General features: G+C 41.1%; 1 protein-coding gene across 4 annotated transcripts in view; it reads right to left on the reverse strand.

The window, feature by feature from the left end:
- Positions 1-19,680, reverse strand: part of elp4 (elongator acetyltransferase complex subunit 4) — a 48,703-nt gene that overhangs the window by 14,227 nt on the left and 14,796 nt on the right. For 3 of the 4 annotated variants that reach the window (XM_058089125.1, XM_058089123.1, XM_058089122.1), the window contains exons 8-9: positions 16,950-17,058; positions 14,731-14,837 (exon numbers count right to left, since the gene is read on the reverse strand). In XM_058089125.1, coding sequence (XP_057945108.1) covers positions 14,731-14,837; positions 16,950-17,058 — 216 coding nt within the window. Of the gene's footprint in view, positions 1-9,293; positions 13,875-14,730; positions 14,838-16,949; positions 17,059-19,680 lie in introns of those variants that run through there. The other variant, XM_058089124.1, reaches the window with a different exon arrangement.

The raw sequence follows: 19,680 nt of genomic DNA on the forward strand, positions 1-19,680 counted from the left end.
TCAGCATAACCCCGCGACCCTCATAAGGATAAGCGGCATAGAAAATGGACCAGGTATTGCATTCATGTGTTACACAGGACTTGTACAACTCAAGCTCTAAGTAGCCAAAGCAAGAGAGGGAGGTGAACCACTTCCTCCTCAGCCACCTCACCTCAGCTGACAGGTGCAGCTGCTCGGTGCATGGGAGTGGTTGCATTCCGGATAGGCCGTCTTACAATCACAGCACTTCCCACACGACCAGCTCTAACTGATTCATCTGACCAGAGGCAGATTCCACGTTCTCCCAAACAACGTCTGGGAACGTGTCAAGTTTCCACGCCGTCGCTTCGGTGCGTTCAACAGGAATGTGATGGATGGAAGTGAGAGGTTTATTAGGATCTCTTGCTAATTGAGCTGGGGCATGACATGAAGATATGGTGCCAGACGTGGGTGGAGCAGTATTGACATGCGATGGAAGCATTGTCGGAATTCCTGGTGTTCAGGTAAACTCTCAGCTGGACTCGTACAACGTGGGAACTCAGTTCTGTGTGGAACATGGGACCGTTTTTGAACCCACTAGTCTGGACTCAAATAAAAGTGTTTCTTGAGATCATATGTATTCGTACAAAATCTTTATCAGGTATCAAGGAAGTTCTGTAGGATCCGTGGCAATGACAAACTCTTAAAGTCTGATAGTCTTGTAATGAAAGGTTTGCGTGACGTGAGCGGCACCTCATGACAATGGGCCTGAGTGGAATGCACTGAAAATATGCATATTCTAAGGTACACGCCCACAGACGCACAATGATCTGTGCTATTCACACAGCAAACAACATCATGTTCAATGAGCAAGATATGGCATGTCAGTTAGGTGGTTGCACAAGAAATTAGTCATTCACAACAACAGTCAGCTCATGACCATGTGAGTTATACATCCACATACACACACACCGATATTGGCTTTTTTGCCGATAACCGACATGCCGTTATTGCTCAACACTCAATATCCGATTCCGACATCGATATGTGCAACATCACATATATGGAAAGTGTGTGTCCCATTACATCTGAAATAAAGGTATTTGATTTCAGAAAAATAATATCATACCAACAGTAAAATATGGTGGCAGTAGTGTGACGGTCTGGGGCTGTTGCGGCTTCATGACCTGGAAGACTTGCTGTGGTATAAATGTAAGCCTGTATTTTGCCGTCTACAAAAAAATCCTGAAGTCGAAATGTCTGGCCATCTGTTCCTGACGTCAAGCTGAAACCAACATGGGTTCTGCAGCAGGACAATGATCAAAAACACACCAGCAAGTCCACCCCGAATGGCTGAAGAAAAACAAAATGAAGACTTTGGAGTGGTCTAGTCAAAATCCTGACCTGAATCCTACTGAGATGCTGTGACATGACCTTAAAAAGGCAGTTCGTGCTCAAAAACCCTCCAATCTGGCTGAATTGGAACAATTCTGCAAAGATGAGTCGGCCAAAATTCCGCCACAGCATTGTAAGAAACTCACTGCAAGTTGTTGTTGCTCATTGCAGTTGTTGTTGCTAGGGTGGCCCAACCAGTTATTAGGTTTAAGGGGGCAATCACTTTTTCACACAGGGCCTTAGGTTAGGGTTTTTTTTTCTCACTAAAAAGTTTCATTTAAAAACAACATTTTGTTTCAATTGTGTTGTCATTGACTAACAAATAACTGAAAAAAATAAAAAATCAGGAAATTGGCAAAAATCAGGAAGGAGTGTTCTCTATTTTATTATTCTTGTTTTTTAATTGACAGAGAGCAACAAGAAAAAGTGTGAGATTTAAAATTGCTAATTTGTTCATATTTTGTGCCAATATTGTGTGACTGTGTCACATTTGAGCGTAGTCACAAAGCCACAAGATGACCCAGGCTTTGAAATCGGCATCCAAAAAGACACATTTGATTTGTGTGGACATAATACATATTGGCAAACACACTTATTTCATCTGCCAAATCCCTAAATTAACACCTTTTTGGTGCGAAAGCTCAATTTGGAACACGTCACACCAACACCACAGCTGGCATTCAAGGGTAAAATTAATTACTTCAGATACATGTGCTTCCTCTCAAAGTGGCAGACTTATTTGCATTCAGGAACATTCAGCAGAAGTAATCGATGCACACACAAAATACGGCCACCCAATGACCCGGGCCCCATCTCAAAACCCAGCCTCCCCTCCCTCCCTGTCCTAGTCCCTGTCCCTGAAGCCCTGGCGGCTCAGCCATGCATGGGGAAACAAACACAGGTAGCGAGAGCAAATCAGACGGTGACAAAACACAGAAACATGAATGGGGAGAATTACAATGATGGGCTGGATGAAGGACAATAGAGCTGGCATTAAACAAACGGCAAATCCCAGGATGGGGCTGCTGGAAGTATGATACAGATTACAGGCACCTCGTCCCCTGCCTGGGGAACAGGGGAGCGGCAGAGAAAAGGACACAATATTGCAAACTGACAGCTGACGTCTTCATATAAATGTATGAATTTACATTCCAATTAGAGGAAATTTACATCTTAATCATAGCGAGTAGTGTGTCGGTCTCTCGGTTAGTGTGTTGCTACGGTAATGAGGTGGGATGCTGCTGTGCTCCCTCATCCAGACAGTGATCTGTCAGCAGACGACACCTCCCCGTTATGAGGGAGCTGCGACTGCCGTCACAATCCAGTAAAATTGGCTGAAATGTGTCTTAAATACCAACAAGGTGTGAGCTGCCACCCGAGGATAATGTGCCAAATATGGAGTTTGAAAAACATAAAACATATCTTAAATACAGTGCAATGAACCACGAATGTCTCGGGCTGTCACTCAAATAACAAGCTTTCAGGAGTCCTGAGAGTCCCGCTGCTAATTTCCATACTAATAATGGGTGTATCATATTTAATGATTTGAACTTTGTTTTATGGAATTTAAAACAAGAAAGCTGTGAGACTCAAACAAATGATGTCATCAGGAGCTACTAAAGGGAAAATGAGTGGCTGGTATGAATGGATTGTAAGTGATCAATATCAATCGAGTTATCAACTTAAATCACAGTGATGAGTCACTTAGAGAGCACTTAAGCAGCAGCACTTTGTTGTTTTCGTTGTTTCATAGAAGCAAACAACTGTTCAGATGTTTGAGGTGTCACTAAAACAAAAATTATGATGTCAGGTACCATTCTGCTTGAATTTGCTTCTCAGCAGAAAAAGCTCATTTTTGATTTCGGTGAAAATCAGGTATTTTTGCTGAAAACATAAATGTTCTACTGCCAATTTATAAAAACCTCAAAAGGCTAGAAACAAACTTTTTTTTCCTGATGAAAGAAGAGAGTCTAATGTTTCTTTACATAGTTTCAATGTTTTTGTAGTCTGGAAACTCAATATTCTGTGGGTCTTGAAAGTTCAGAAAAAATGCCCCAAAACTCTCAGGCAGTATGGAGCTCTCTTCTCTGAAAATAGCTGGCAGTCAATGAGTTAATAGGAACAACTTATTCTAGTTATGTTAACTACAAGAGAAGTCAGCGTTTAAGAAAACTCATCACAAAATCTTTGCCGCAATAACTTATTTATGGGCGAGCAAGCATCTCCTTTTGTACACTCTGATACAGTATCTGTAAGCAGTCTATTACTGGGAACAGAGTATAATTAAGACTTTTCATATTACACATTTTGACAGAAGGTCTGTCAGAAAGGCAAAAAGAAAAAAAAAAACCATTGCGTGCCCAGGGTAGACGCAGTATTCATCCCTAAACGTGTTGAAATGTGGGGTGTGGCTAAGGCACTGCTTTAGCCTTCAGGCTACATGGGAAGACGCTATGACGCTGTGCACATGCCCTGTGGTATTTATCTTGCATATTCTAACCTTGCAAATTGATTCCCAGAGCAGCACTGATACGTCTGCTTACTTTTTGTGTGTATGTGAAAGACACATGAGACTCAGAAGTTTAGTTTAATAGAAAATATGGTTGGGTGGTATGGCCCTTAGCGTATATCGCAATATTTCAGGGATGTACCACGATATGACGATGTAAAACGATATATAAAATTTAAATTCAGCCATACTTAAGCCATATAATGAAATACACTTGTCTCAAATGGTCAAGTACATTTATTTATTGACTAAGTTTTCTAATAGGATGTACAAAATGTAAAATCACCATATGGACATTCTGTCACATTCCTAGACAAAACCATTTAAATGTAACTCAAAACAAACTCATTATTATCTAATAGGTAGCAAAACAAGTGAGTATCACGAGTACTAAGTCAAGCATGGTAGTGGCAAGATCATGGTCTGGGGCTGCATGAATGCTGCTGGCACTGTGGAGCCGTGGTTCAACGAGGGGAAACATTGATTCTAATGTGTACTGGGATATTCCGAAGCTGAGCATGATCCTTTTCATTGAAAATTGGGGCTCAAGTGGAAGGAAGATGGAAGAGCACATGGTGTGTAACATCCACCAGTTGCTGATGATGTCATCAATAAGTCATTTCCACAGTTTGTTTGTCCCTTGACAAGATATACTGTAATAAAATGGATAATAAAAAGTGAGCAAAAGTGCTCACTTTTGTTGTAATCCTGTAATATACTGTAGATAAGATATTACTACACTAACGTTTTACAAATTGCTATTGATTAACAATGCTTAAGATCCCATGTGGATGAGCGCCAGCTGTGCTAAAGAATTTAAAGATGTTATTTTGGAATCTGAATGAGGACAGAGCAAGACACTGACTGATCATTTAAACTATAAGGAAAAAGGAGTAAAGGAAGACAGTGCTTGGGAAAAATAAAAAAAATAAAAACTGACGGAAAGAGAACGAGCAAGTTGAGTTTGAGGAGGGAAAGCACTTCTGTGCGCACAGAGAGTGACCTTGCTACCACTCTGCCTACTCCAATATTCACAACTACACATGCTTTTGTGCTCTACCCTTCCGTACATCTCGACACGCAACCCTTCCATCAATACACACACTCCTCGTTATACAATTTGACTTAGCCAGTTCGCTTGCACTGGCGTCACCACTCAAAGTACACCATGTGCACTAAATGCAGTGTACTGATTTAATTATAATTTTGTGCATAACGTCATAATTGAGCTTGCTAAACTTGGAAGCGTTTAAAGGATGAGCATAGGAGGAGGCTGTTTCTGCTAGGTCCTATGAGATTTGTCTAATGAAGTACACCAAATTGGATCGTTCCTCCTTTTGACAGCATTATCAATATATTTATATAGATTGTATCTTATATAAATGAAGTCACTCAGTGAGCCACAACATTGAAAACTGAGATAACCCAAAGCTATTATTCATTTGAGACATTTTTCATTTCATTACTGAGACGAAATTGATCTGTTTAGTAAAAAAAAAAAGAAAAACACTGACAAAAACTTCTTACATTTTCTTTGGAGGAGGAGTCAATCGTACCATAATTTCCGCTACTTTTTTCACATTGAATTGTACGGTTTAAACAATAATGTGGCTAATTTATGGCTAAAAGAACTACATTTCCCATTATGCTTAGAGTGTAGAAACACAAAGTAGTGCATTTCCGTAACAGACACTAATATCACATGTCTTGATCTGCCAAATCTTAAGTAAGTTTGATCAAGGGTAAACTATAAATGAACCAAGTGTTTTTCTCTTTAAATTTGGTGGGTGTGGCTTATATTCAGGTGCGCTCAATTGTCCGGAATTTACAGTAGTGTGTTTGCATTGCAGAGATGACTCGGAAGTGTGCTACAACCTCCGTACAAACATCCAAGGCCAACACGCAGATGTTAATATGTGGAATGCCTGGGACCTTTTCGTACCAATGAGTCACAAGTCAGAGAGGAAAAAAAACAGCCTGATGGTGACAAAGCAAAATATATCAGTGACAGACTCCACCATGGACTATCATAAAGCTGACGAGCACAAACGGAGTTAACACATACAAATGTTCCAAATATGACGTGAATAAGGTGTGTAAACAAAGATTCATAACAATTTGCAGACTAACATATGGAGTAACCTTTGTGGCCTTCCGGGACTTGGGGGTGTGGTGGTGGGGTTATGTCGGGGGGGTCTAACGCTCCGAGGACCGTAGGCACGCTAGGGAGAGGTGAGCTGTCACCCCCCATTACGATCACGGCTTGAGCTATGAAAGGAGGAGGGGAAGGAGGAGAGGAGGCAAAAAAAAAAAAATACTGGTTCTTTGCTAACCGCCATCTAGAGCCATCCCCGGGCCTTCAGAAGCCTCGGTCTACAGTTGCCTCCTGGGAAACACTTGCACGCAAGTTCTCCTCATCCTAGGCTGGTAGTCGGGCATAATGTGTGTGCGTGTGTGTGTGTTGAAGAGGTGGCAGCTAAGAGGCGGACTGTGCGTGGAGTCGGGCTGTGTAAGCAGGATGTATAGATATTGGGCAACAAAAGAACTACTGTGCGTGTTTTCTTACTTGCCTGCAAAGAGGGCAATACCATTAAGTGTTTTAGTTGGGTTAACATTACAACGCTATTACTTCCACCATGAATATTGAGTCTGCAACTATAGGATTATGCTGTAGTTGCTGCACAGATGTCCACAAAACTTTTAGCAAGTGTGGAGCATGTGCCAAGACAAAGAAACAAAACTAAATCATGCAGATAGGATTACATTTTACACTACTCATAAATATCGACTTGTGCTAAATCTGTCATTAGTCATTTGTGGTGCGTTTAATGAAAGTCTGTGTAAAACATTTTCATTGTTCCTGTGTCATTGCACAGACATTTAACTACATGGGTCACAAAAATGGCCCGTACAGTATTTTTCGCAGATGCAAAGAAAGCTTGCCTCTGATTTGACCTTTTGTGTGTTTCGGTGAGCACTGCTTAGGCACATTCTGTTCCCCAGATCCCACTCCTAACACCCCTGTCACTCATCATCACTCATCATTGTTAGGGACAAAAGGAGAGTTTGGTTAAGCCACACACTGGAGTATTCTCCCACCCGGAGTCTCTCCCACCTTCACACATTTAGATGTATAATTGTTGGAGCTCTGTTGAAAAACACACAACAAATCTGTGTTCCTATTTTTTTTTTTTTTTTGCTGATGACTTATACGCTTGTAGATGGGGGGTCACAAACTTTTCAATCTTGCCCTCTAACTTGCCTTTTGAAGTGCAGACTTGTCCTTCGTGTGGCCCCTCTGACTTCTCCACAGAGCGCAATTAAAGTCTATTCAGGCTACTATATGTCCCTTAACTATCTTCCATCCGCTGCCTGGCCTTTCAATAGCCACCTGTGAACTCTGAAGGACATGGACACTTGCCCTCATAAAATTCATGAGCGCTGCTACATTCAGCTGCCATCCAACATCTTTCAATGGCCAATACTGCTTTAAATAACTCTGTGTTGACTGTCGGGTGAATCCTTTTTAAATACAACCATATTCACAGTGGCAGGGGTTAGGTAGGTCCCGTGATTAGCTGAAACAAATGTCTTTACGTTGAAATTGAGGAACCCAATTTGTTTTCATTAAATGAGGACTCATTCAAAGAGATTGTTGATAGAGAAAACAGAATAGCAAAAGGCTACTGGTAAGTAAATACTTAACAAGCATCAAAAACCACTTCTTACGGTAAAACTGATACATTAAGTCAAGAATCTCTCAATAAAACTCCTCCTGGTTGGCCTACACAGGGACGTCAGTGTATCACCAGATACTGTATTTAAAGAAAAAAGCCAAATTAATACCCTGCAGTCTAACTGGGGAAATGAACATTGGGTTCCAGAATCTTCAATTGTAGTTCCACAGGTAGTTTCCATTGACCAACTTCGGTAGCGGCTTAGTGGAAAAGGACTTACCACGAAGTATAACATAATGGCGTTAGATCAAAGAAAAGCATCAGAACCTTAACATTCACACATTATTTACATATCTCATTTCCAATTCTGAAGCATCTTATGGATACATAACATATGTATACAAAACATTTTATAAAAAAAACTATAACCTTACAGAATAATCAAGTTTCAAAGCAACACAGCAAATTGTAACTCCGCCTGTTGACCCTCCCCTCCCCTTCCAGGACACAAAGCATGAGTGTGGGAAAGTTATTTTTAGGAGCCAAGCAGAGAGCTTTCCTGAGTTTGATGCTCCTGCTCTGGATCAACATTCCACCTTTGAACCATTCCGACCACAAAACTTTGTGCCCATGATGGCAACTTTTAACTTTCTCTGGGCGGGTAATATTTAATTCACAACAAGACACCAGTGCAATTATTGGCCTTCAGTGTTGTTGGTTTTTTTGTATGCAAACTATATTCTGAGTGTATGTTCCCAAGTCTCAAATAACATATCTGTCAACATTGATTTTCAATCATACGTATGTTTATTAGAGTACATGTTTTCAAAGAACCCATTTACAACCCATTTTCACTAATATTTACAGTAGCCAAAGTGGATACACCCAAGGCAACATTATACCATCATTTTTGCACAACATGACTCAGAAGCCAAAGCACTAGCATGGACCGAGTTCATAAGCACGAGGGGATATGATTTGCCAGTCACTACCATTATGCTAAAATACCAAGCCCCTACTGCACACACTTACACATAGCCTATAGTGCTACGAGACCCCATGGATGCAGGGTGGCGTGCATATTACAGTCTTGCTTCACCTCCGCTCGCTTTAATGGAAGCTGAAGACAAGTGGGGCTACTTTAATCAGGACTGAGTCCATTGTGGCCAGTCTGGTTTGATGGGGGCTGAATGGTGCATGGACCATGTTAAGGGTTCACTGCTCACTGATGCAACGGCTTCACTTCCAGGCCGAGTTGAGGCAGACCGCACTCTTACACAGTCTGGCAGGAGGAGCAAATATGCCCACTTTTGTTTTGCTGTAATGCTGTCCCTTTGCAAGACACAATGTTTTGGCTTTGTGTTGATTTATTTCAGAAGGCAGCAGATTTGGCAAAGAACCAGATATGGTCTTACTTAATGTTGACTCCGCTACAACAACCGCAACTGCAAATTATAGTCCAGCCTCCTTCATGGTGATGTGTTGAAAGTAAATAATTGAATCTTAGATCACCACTTAGATTTCTACCTTTATTGTGAACATCTTCTGATGAATAAAACGGGCTGCAATATAGTTAAATCAATGAAATGTTATATAGACCCCCATTCCAAGGTCACATAGCGCTGGTACTAAACAAACCCAAACCATATTATTGGTTTGTAAGGCATATCCAATGTACCACAGCTCTAACTAAGGTGTGTTTTTTGCAGAGCAGATAAAAAAATCCTGTTAAATAATAGATGCACATCGGATGTATGTTGTGAATATTTTTTCGGCCGAGGCGTCCGATCGCGTGCTACTGGCTGGTCTGCACGACGCTCGCTTGCTCTCTCTCCTTCTCATACATGCACAAACCATAAGCGCACCTCATTCCAAAATGCGACAAAGGTGGGTATGCTGCCAAGACAGGAGGTATAAATTATTCACAGGGAATATTATTTTAAAGGTCCATTCCCATCTGATTGTGAGGGAGGAGGTAGGACATGCTGGTTGATTTATGCAGAACCAATTTGTTTCCTGCTAGTAGTTTTAAAACACCTAGTACATCTATTACCTCAACTTAGTTACTCCCCGTCAAAGATCAGTTATTGCGATCTTTTGGGGGAGTCCTGGTCAATGCAAGAGTGTGTTCTGACATTTTAGTGATGTGTGGTGCAGATATTTTGCCAGCCAGTGAATATCAACTACAGATACAAAAATAAGCCTAGTCTCGATCTAACTTTTCCTGCACTCCATAATTCTGTCTTTTTTTATTTTTCTCTCAATAACACGGTTTGGTGCCTCTAAGGAAAAGCCCTCATGTTAATTAGACCTGACCTGAGAATCACTTAACTGCTCCTCACCACTAATGCCTCCGCCCTGCCTCCCCTCTTCTCCAAGCTTTCGCTCTGTTCCTCACATAGGTCCATTAACACCCTTCCCTCGGCACCCACAGGCTTCAACCGGGAAAGGGGGGGGGGCGGCACACAGGCACTGTCTTAAAGACATTTTGAGGACATGCCAAGAAACATTAACCTACTCTATATGCCTCCTTTGGACTCGAAATGGACTTACTTTTTACAATTTTCCCCAGTAATAATATCTTCGGCTCCACCCATCTTGAAAATCTAAACAAGCAACCTGTGACATTGTTATTGTCCAATGATAATTGTGTATGTCTTCTTTTATGAGTAACAAAAAACTGTTTTACAGTGCAGTGTTTCTTAAAAAAACATACCACAAAATGTTTGTTATTAAGCAGCTTTATCACCAGAAATATATAGCAAATCTAGCCATCACTAAATGTTCATTATGTTTAATGTTTAAGCAGACATGTTGTGGGGTTTGAACTGTATGAACTGTGAAAATCAGTGCATTGTCAAATCCCACTATAAGCATTTGTTTGAAGCAACAGATACAAAAGAGGTTTTTTCCCTACTCTCTGGCATTTTGCCATTATTTACATATAATCAAGATGAAATTAGAGTAATACCCAAGAAATAAATCCGGCACTTGAACTTTACCAAAAGAAAAACAATCCAAATCCCATCAACAAAAACCTCAAAGCCCAATACAAGTGTTCAGACCACAAGTGATTGAGCTTGTCAGTGAAACAGACACCTCAAAAATACTCTCTAACAGAAGACTAATTTGACACAAATCCCCATCTTACACTGTATTTGACCCCGCAACCTGCCTCTGGCACCCCAGTACCCAACAGGCACATTGCCTGTCAGTTTAAAGGTTCAAATAAAGGTAAGAGTGAATGTAGCCGCATACCACAGAAGAGCTTCATCCTTAAAGCATATTGTGTTGTGAAACTGATGACGACATACATACAACTCTGACATAAACAAGAAAGTGTCAGTCACGCGTCATGTCAGTTTTTGCCAGTTCATTTCTCAATCAGTATGTGACTGTGCCACTGCATGAATGTCAATAACTATGGGGGGGAGGAGGGCAGGACTGTCTGCATATGTGTGTATGAGAATGTGTTAATCTTGTTTAAACACCTAGCACTCATCTACCTGCTCAGACAAGGCCATGGGTTAATTCTGGCTTCAGGCATCATGGCTAATAATTGCTCATCAACCGGAGTTTGAACTCTCTGACACATCAGCAGCTACCATGGCAACCTTATCACACAACCAACAGAACCTTGTGAGCTTGTGTTTGTCAGAGGAAGCACTCAAATCTGTATCTGTGTGAATGGGTAAACAAAAGTGAATTAATTTGTATGATTTAATACCGGCGGATGGCTTTTTTGTTAGAACTGTGCTGTCAAACACAATTCTTTTCCGCGTTCTTTAAGTGCTAGGTGATGGAAGTGTGCGTCAAACCTCATTTAGGAAATTAGCGTAACTCCATGAGCTGCTGGGGTGACGGGTAGCTGCCTGGCTGGACTGGTGAGAAACTAGTCAATCAGCTGTCATTCTCGACCACTACTTCAAGAATAGATTAAAAACCAAAAGAAGGATGCATGTTTTCGAGAACTACCAAGCAATGCTGCATCATGTGGCCCTGGGCACAGAAGTCCTGCAGCTTGAGTAAATGAGGTGATTAGCAGGGATGGTGTGGGCTGTCACATGTCAGACACTAGGCTAAGAATCCTATTGCAATCCATGTGTCAATCAGCAGCCCACCGAGGCGGTAGACCAACAGGTCAAATATAGTATGCAGTAAGAACAGGACTTTTTGTTTCCTTGTATTTTTGAAATAATTCATTTCATGTACCGATGGTAATGTTATTAAAATCTTTTTCATCCACACAGCAAGAATCCAATGTAACAGGTGTTGTTACAACCATACAAGCATAACCCCCTTCAGAAACCTGAAGTAAGTCTTGTCATGAAAGTCACAATTGTTGAATCACAGAGTCTTGAAACTATTTTTATTTTAACACGAGTGATGTTTCAATATAGTCCTATTAAATTATATTATTCAGTTACACTACAGGAAAAGACAACGTGTTATTGCAATGAAAAATATGTGTCTTGATTGATCTGATGCGTGACTGTTGATCCGGTGCTTTCTGGGAAGTTCCCTCACACTGTGATTGACATTACTTATCTCCTCATCTTATTAATCAGAACCACTTCAGGTTTGTGAAATGTTCTCACTTGAAAAATGCTCCAAAAACGTTTAGGTCATGGGTGGTGTGCACTGTGGACAACATTCTGTCATTGTTAAGAACATAGCAGTGTGCCTTTACAATCCAAAATCAAAGTTATTATGTAAAAAAAAAAAAAGTCAGAGTTTACTGTCTTCTCTGTTCAACCATTGCTCCTAAATAGTTAATAGGTGGCAGTAATAAAAGGACAGTAATTTCTGTCACAAAGCGATCAAGTGATGAAACATTTTAAGTGAGCAGAGGGTGCCATTTAAATTGGGCATTCATTTTTAATGGGAACATATTCACAGAAAATATGAAATTACACAAAATGTGGGAATATTTTGAAAAGCCCGAATAAGTAAAAAACTTGTCCTCAGTGAGATGAACATTTTGATGTTGGATTTGAATTTGTAAGAAATGGAGGAGTAGTCAGCGGACAAAAAAATTGGTGGAATAAGAAGTATGAATGATGAATAAATAGACAAAAATGGCTGACATATAACATATATGTGCTTTCAGCACTCACACAATAATCAAGCATGAAGTAGTAAGCACCTGCATTTCAGCTCCGCCTTCAACTCGGTACAGAATCGCCAATTGGAATTGGCTAATTGGAAGTCGCCAATTAACCTAAAATGCATGTTTTTGGAATGTGGGAGGAACCTGGAGGACCTGGAGAAAACCCACACATGCGTGGGGAGAACATGCAAACTCCACACAGAGATGAAAATTATTTCTTAATTGGCTTATTTTCTCTTGATTCTCTGCTATATTGGGTAATACGGGTGTCATGGTGACTGTAGGGGTGTTATGTCATGTCTTGAAGTCTCTAATAATGTTAAAAATATTTCAAAGGGCATAAACTGGTTTTCTATGCTCCAATTACAAAAATACTCCATTTATAAATAAAGAATCCTACTTTGATCATGGTCAGGTCTGGAACCAGTTAACTGTGATGAATTTTGAGCTCTTTTCTGGAATCTGAAAGAAAAATGTCTCTGCCACATTTAAAACTGAGCATGTGGGCTTGTCAGATGTCTTTGAAGGGCCAGGTTTAGCCCCTGCACCATCAGTTGCTCTAAGCTTTGCCCCCTTAGGCTATTAAAGATGCCTAATTGAAAGAACATTCAGGATAATAAAAAACTTGACTTTTACAGACCTGATAAATCTAAAATGGAGCAGTTCTCATGGGGGGTAGAGGGTCAATGTGGACAGGAAAAAGAAAAGAATTGATAGTAAAACCCTGGCAGAAAATGGTAAACTGTTTACTGTAAGGATATGGGGGAGGTTTGGGGGGTGGCCATTCCTCACCTCCTCCTTACCTCTTGCCTGAAACAATAGGACACACTAAGAGCCTGGGACGAAAGAGTGTGATAAGGTAATGATAATGTAATGAGGACCAATCATGGGCCTGAGCTAAGAGGGAGCCCCTTAATTTGCCTCCAGAGTGGTAGTTCAGTGACAGATTGATTACTCTCACGGAGAGTGATGATGTGACAGTAGCAAAATGGATGAATCGCTGACAGGAAGAGAAAGAGGATAATAGGATGAGAAACAATAAATCAAAATAAATGTAGAAATGGAAAGGGCACACAATCTAGTGTCAAGTAATGTATCCACTAATACTCATAAGTCTCAGAATGGTCACACTAATGAAAATATTTAGCAAGGGAGAAGAATGACTAGACAGGTTGCAGTCTCGATGCTTCCGTAGAGAGTATAGTTGGATTAGTTTGTTCATATTCTGAAAAATAGAATTAAACAGAGCTAAAACATGAAGGTATTGTGAAAAGTAAAATAATGAAAAGGCTGTGAGACAAAAAGAGGTATTAGGAGAACAAGTTGAATTGTGCAATGTTACAAATTCTTACAATGTTATAAATGTATTGAACTGCCAAGCATATCCTTCCCTAAATTGGATTGGTTATAGTGTGTATAATGTGTGAATGAAATCAATAGAAATTAAAATCCCTTGGCCTCTTTTGCATGCATCTTTACATTAGGGTATGTGTGCCATTAATAGCATCACCTTCCATTTTTTCACCCACTATCAAACAAAAAACTGGTAGCAGAGCTTGGCTAATGTAAGAGACTCAATTGCAGTGTTTTTGTTTTATGAAATAAGATTAATGCAACATTAATGAAACAAACGCAATAAATGACTGCATGGAGAGTAGGGAGAATAGACAAAAAGAAAAATAGAACCACAAAATGAAGAAATCATAGACAAAAAAATAGAAGAGTATCGATAATACAACATAGGGGTTTGTTTGAAATCAAATTTCACAGTAGTTTTACACAGTAAATTATACAAGGGATAATTATCATAATTTCCTCAAATGCTACTATTGAGTCATGCGAAATTACTTTTTACCATGATTGGTTTTGGATTATCACAGCTAACAAAGAGAATAGTCAGATTAAAATGGAAAACTCTAAAATCATTCCCCAAAATGTGGGATGGTTTGTTTAAAGAAACTACTAATCTATCTGTTGTACATATCTGATATGCATTTATCAGACAGAAACCTCAAAAAACGAAAGTTATCATATGGATGAATGACAAATTGATGCAGTGCTGAGTGCCCTTGACAACATACCTCAATGGTGAACTGCTTCCTCTTGAGCTTAAAGGCCAAGTCCTTGTGGTCTGGCAGTTGACTTGCAAGACAGTTGAGGTGAGGCAGCTGCCGGACGTGTAACAGGCCTGAGATAGAACATACACATACTGACGGCATCTGTGTTCAATGTGCCAGCCAAACACTCAATTACTGTAAAGCTATATGATCCTGAGGTTGCACAATTTGGAATTTGACCAACATTTTTGCCTGGAAAATGCCTCTTAAGTTGCATTAAAATTGTTGATGAATCTCGCAAGACCCAAGTGTATACCTCACAAAACCTGGTGGTTAACTTCTTTTTACACTTAAGTGATGCAAAAAGTGCCATGAGTGAGGTACACCTGTGTCACACCTCATGCAACTGCAGATTAAATTTTGACATATGAACAATTCCAATCATGGCCAAACATCCCGGAATTGACTTTGCTCAAGTTTAGAGGTTCTACTGTTCGGTAATTGTTACTCAAATTAGTAAATAGTCAGCATTGCCAAACTGCAGATTACAAATGGCACTTTCCTTCAGTCTGTACTTGATTCAAAGCATGTACAGTCATCTCTGTAAGTGATGGAAGTAGAATGTGTTGTGTAGTATAGTATGTTGCAGGGAAAAGTAAAGTCTCCCTCAAGTACAAGGCTAACTATTTGCCAACAATTCTGTTTGCCACCATAGATTGAATTGTGCCTGGTACTGTGGAAAGACAAGATGAAAAGGTGAACATCCATTAGGGAAAAGTGAACATCCAGGTAGAGGAACCTCTTTATCACCTTGACCGCTAATCTGAATTATGATACAACTGCAAAAGTACTGTGGTAGTGTAAATGAGCACGGGACAGAAGAAGGAGGATCGAGGGAGTAATGGAGAAAGGAACACAGACAGAGAAAGTGGGGGATGGTGAGTTCTCTCCTCTGTGCACTTGGGTGAGTTCCCTTTGCCTGATTTGCGGTGACAGGCTTCCCAGCATGCTTTGAGCAGCCCTGAACTGCTGCTGCAAACACGCACACACACGCGCACTCACGCACACACTCTTGCACTCATCTCACACTGATACCAGATGCGTCTGCACCCATGAACACACATCAAAACAATGGTATAGGTTGATGTGTTTTAAAATTCAGGCAGAATTATATACTTGATTAAACAGAGGGAATTTAAAGAGGGAATCTAAAATAAAACAGTTACTATCAGCTGCTAATTTGAATAAAAAGTTTAAATATACAATTTATTTGTATAATATATCTCTTCTAAATGACATTATGCATCATCATGCCAATTCAAAGCACTGGGATGTTATAACTTTGAGAGGTGTTTGCTAAATAAAACATGCTGTTGGATGAAACCAAAATCTGCTGTTGAATGTTTTTACTTCTTGTCTATTCGTCTGTCACAACCGGGTCTGTCTAACCTGGGGACAGGGAAGATGGAAGGGAGGGGGGGGGGGGGGAGAGAAGAAAAGCGCAAAGAATGAGCGGGAGAGTTTGAGAGGCATGGCTAAAAATACTCCAGCCGCTTATTCTGACCTTTATGCATGGAGAGTGTGATAGAAGAGAGGGAGGATGCAAGCAGGAGAAAGAAGAGACTGTAAAAGCGAAGCGCCAAAGTGAGAGAACCCAGATAGCAAACTCAGATTCCCCTCCTTTTTTCTTCGCTACCATCTCTCCGTGGTCTATTACAGACATCCTCCTCTCCTACTGGAGGCAAGGAAAACTTGCCCCCATTTATTAGCAGGGCATGCCGGCCATGGAGACATTGAGTGAGGGATACAGAGATAGAGGCAGAGAGGAAAAGAGAGTGATGGTGAGAATATCGATTCCCCAGTGTCGGCCTTCTCTGCTCCAGAGCCTCAGGGGTATGGCACCACGGATGTTGAGGGGGGGGTGAGCGCAATAGAGGAGAGAGAGAGAGAGAGAGAGAGAGAGAGGCTCTGCTGGAGGGAGGGAGGGGAGGCAGGGATGGAGGGAATGAGGGTGCGAGGAGGAGGAGGGGGTACAGCGTGGCAGCTGAATCCCCCCCGGCCTGTCTACTGAGGAGCACGTCTGATTGAGCAGCAGCACACTAACGTGCACTGACAGCCTGGCCTGCAAGGGGGCTGCCCTGCCTCCATCCAAAGCCCAGCCAGAGCCTTAATGCACTGCCTGTGTGTGTGTGTGTTTTTGATGGAACGGAGACAGAGAGATAAGAGAGTGTGTGTATCCTTACCATGGTAATCTTTGTAGAGTGGGCTGGTCTCCCTCTCAGAGCCTTTGAATGATTCTAGGGCTATGGCATTGTCACATAGCCTGGTTATGCTGGCCATTAGAGATCTGTTCTGTAGGATAGAGCAAGAAAGAAAAAACACGGGCAGATAATTAAAAGCCTCCTGACGGGCCAACAGTGTTACAATTAAATTAGGTCATCATTCCTGTGGACAGGTCACTCCTGCCTGTGGCTCAGGTGAGGCTGATGTGAGATTGAGGTGATAGGAGGTATGTTCATAAAAGATATAGGTGAGGCCAGGGCGCACAACTGGGTGTACCTGTGTGTACACCTTGTACACTGTGACAAGCTGAGTCAATGAGCAAAAGTCTACATTCATTTCTCTTTGGTATGTAGCCTCAAACCTGCTTGCAGCAGAAGAGAACAGAGCAGAAATCATTAGTAGCCTGATGAGCTCCCCCTACTGGTTAGGTAAGGTGACTTCAAGACAGACAGACAGACAGCTAGAGAGAGAGAAAGAGAGAGAGAGAGAGAGAGAGAGAGAGAGCTAGAGTAACAATTAGGTGAATACAGTAGGTAGGGGGGAAAAATGAACAGGAACTACACAAACCGGTGGAGGCAGAGAATAACAGAAGGGGAAGGGGAGAGTGAGTGAGGGACAGTGGGATGGAGGGAGAGAGGGAGTCCTGCATTATTTATCTCTTTGCCTCCTGAATCATTCAAATCCTTCTCTGTGTGTTGGCTGCCACAGCCTAATGCAGTTTTCATGCCTTCATGTCTTTTCCCCACTCTTTCTTCAACCTTTTCATTTTTGTCCTACTTTTAAAGAAAGCACATCCAACCAGTCAAGGCGACTAGCACTTACGGGGTATCTGAGGTCACTCGCACGCATGCAATTAAAGCCTGTGTAAGTTTGGCTATGACAAATTATTCAAACACTAACTGTGGTCAATAAGGGGCGGACTAAAACTTTGCCTGTGCAGGCTGTAATTATTCCTCTTTGCCTACCAGAGGACACTGATCAAACTCCTTGGCGCAGACTCGCACGTCTGAAAGAAATCCAAAAAGTGCACATTGCTGGCGGGGCAGGATAAGGTCAGGGAGAAATGCTTGCTCTTCACAATGCTTTCATCATAGCTGTTGGTAATAAACTCACATTTTTTACATGGATGGGGTTGTTTGGTTCTCCAGCTTGTATTACACTCAACAGAAATATAAATGCAACACTTTTGTTTTTGCTCCCATTTTTCATGAGTTGAATAAAAGGCCACAATAAAAGGCCACTCCAAAATGTGCAGTTTAGCTGTATTGGGGACGCTCTAGCCGGGATGGAGGAAAGAGCAGGGGGTGGAGGATGTCCAAAAACCAGTCAGTATCTGGTGTGACAACCATTTGCCTCAAATACCATATAGGCCGATCCAGAGCATACCTAACATGCTCGCTACCTTCAAAATTACATCAATAACATTCACCTGTGCTTGTTGCACAATTGGCCACAACACAGGTGCTTTTTATTGCATTGATGGTATTTTGAGAGAGATACTATGATTAGACCCTGAGGCCCACTGTTGTGTTACTCATCCACACACATCACCTCATGTTGCAGCATGATGGGTTAAGAAAATGGTACTTTTACAGGAATTCTGACAGTATTACTGAGCACCAACTCTCTTAAAATCCAAAGATACCATGTTTCGGTAACAATACACCAATCTCCGTGCAGTGTCATGGCACTGCTCCTACCAACATTCCATCCGCAGGTGAAAAAGATGAAAGCCAAAGGCAGGGGGAAATGTTTACATCAACGAGGAGACAAATTAAAGCAGAATCTGATACAATGCCTGTTTAATAAAAGCATGTTCTCCAAAAAAACAAAACACAACTAGATATTCCATGTGAATACTGAAAAGCTGAAACAAAACAAACGTATTGAAAAGGTGTGAAAATCGAAATTTAGAATGAACACAGGAGCTGTTTGAAAGCTGAAGCTGGACTGAAATGCTCTGGAAATATGTTAAAACGTATAATGAAAGTAAGAGTAAATTGGCATTTTGAGCTCAAACAAGGAATTGAACCAACCGTCTCTTGGTGTGGTTCTAAGCACTCTACCAGCTGCACTGTACAACTTTTACGAATTTGCCACAATTGGAGTCGGTGGCAGTAGGGTATGCTAAATCGGTCTAGTGGCACCTCCTAGAACATTTCACAGAGAATATGAAACTACACTGAATGTGGGAATATTTTGAAAAGTCTGAATAGGTAGCAAAGTTGTCCTGAGTGAGCTGAACATTTTCATGTTGGATTTGCTTGAATTGGTTATGAAATGTGGAGTAGTTAGCGGACAAAAAAATGAGGCGGAATAACAAGAAGTTATGATAATGTGTGGCCCCATTTAGCAAGGACCTGTTCACAATTCATGGAAGCTCAAAACACCCCAGTACTAGCACGGCCAGCAGTACTTGCAACACCCAACATGTGTTTGGGATGCTCTGAATCAGCATATACGGTGTTTGAGGCAAATGGTAGTCACACCGGCTACTAAACTGTTTTCTGAACCATCCGGACCACCCCCAATACAGTTAAAGTGCATATTGTGAAAAATATTTGACAGAAATAGGCCTTTTGTGTACATACAAACAATTGACTCATCTTTTGAGTTCCGTTCATAAAAATGGGAGCAAAAACAAAATTGTTTTGTTTATATTTTTGTTGAATCTGGATTCAATGTCATATT

Source organism: Doryrhamphus excisus, chromosome 12 (assembly GCF_030265055.1).
Source record: "Doryrhamphus excisus isolate RoL2022-K1 chromosome 12, RoL_Dexc_1.0, whole genome shotgun sequence".
Classification (NCBI taxonomy): domain Eukaryota; kingdom Metazoa; phylum Chordata; class Actinopteri; order Syngnathiformes; family Syngnathidae; genus Doryrhamphus; species Doryrhamphus excisus.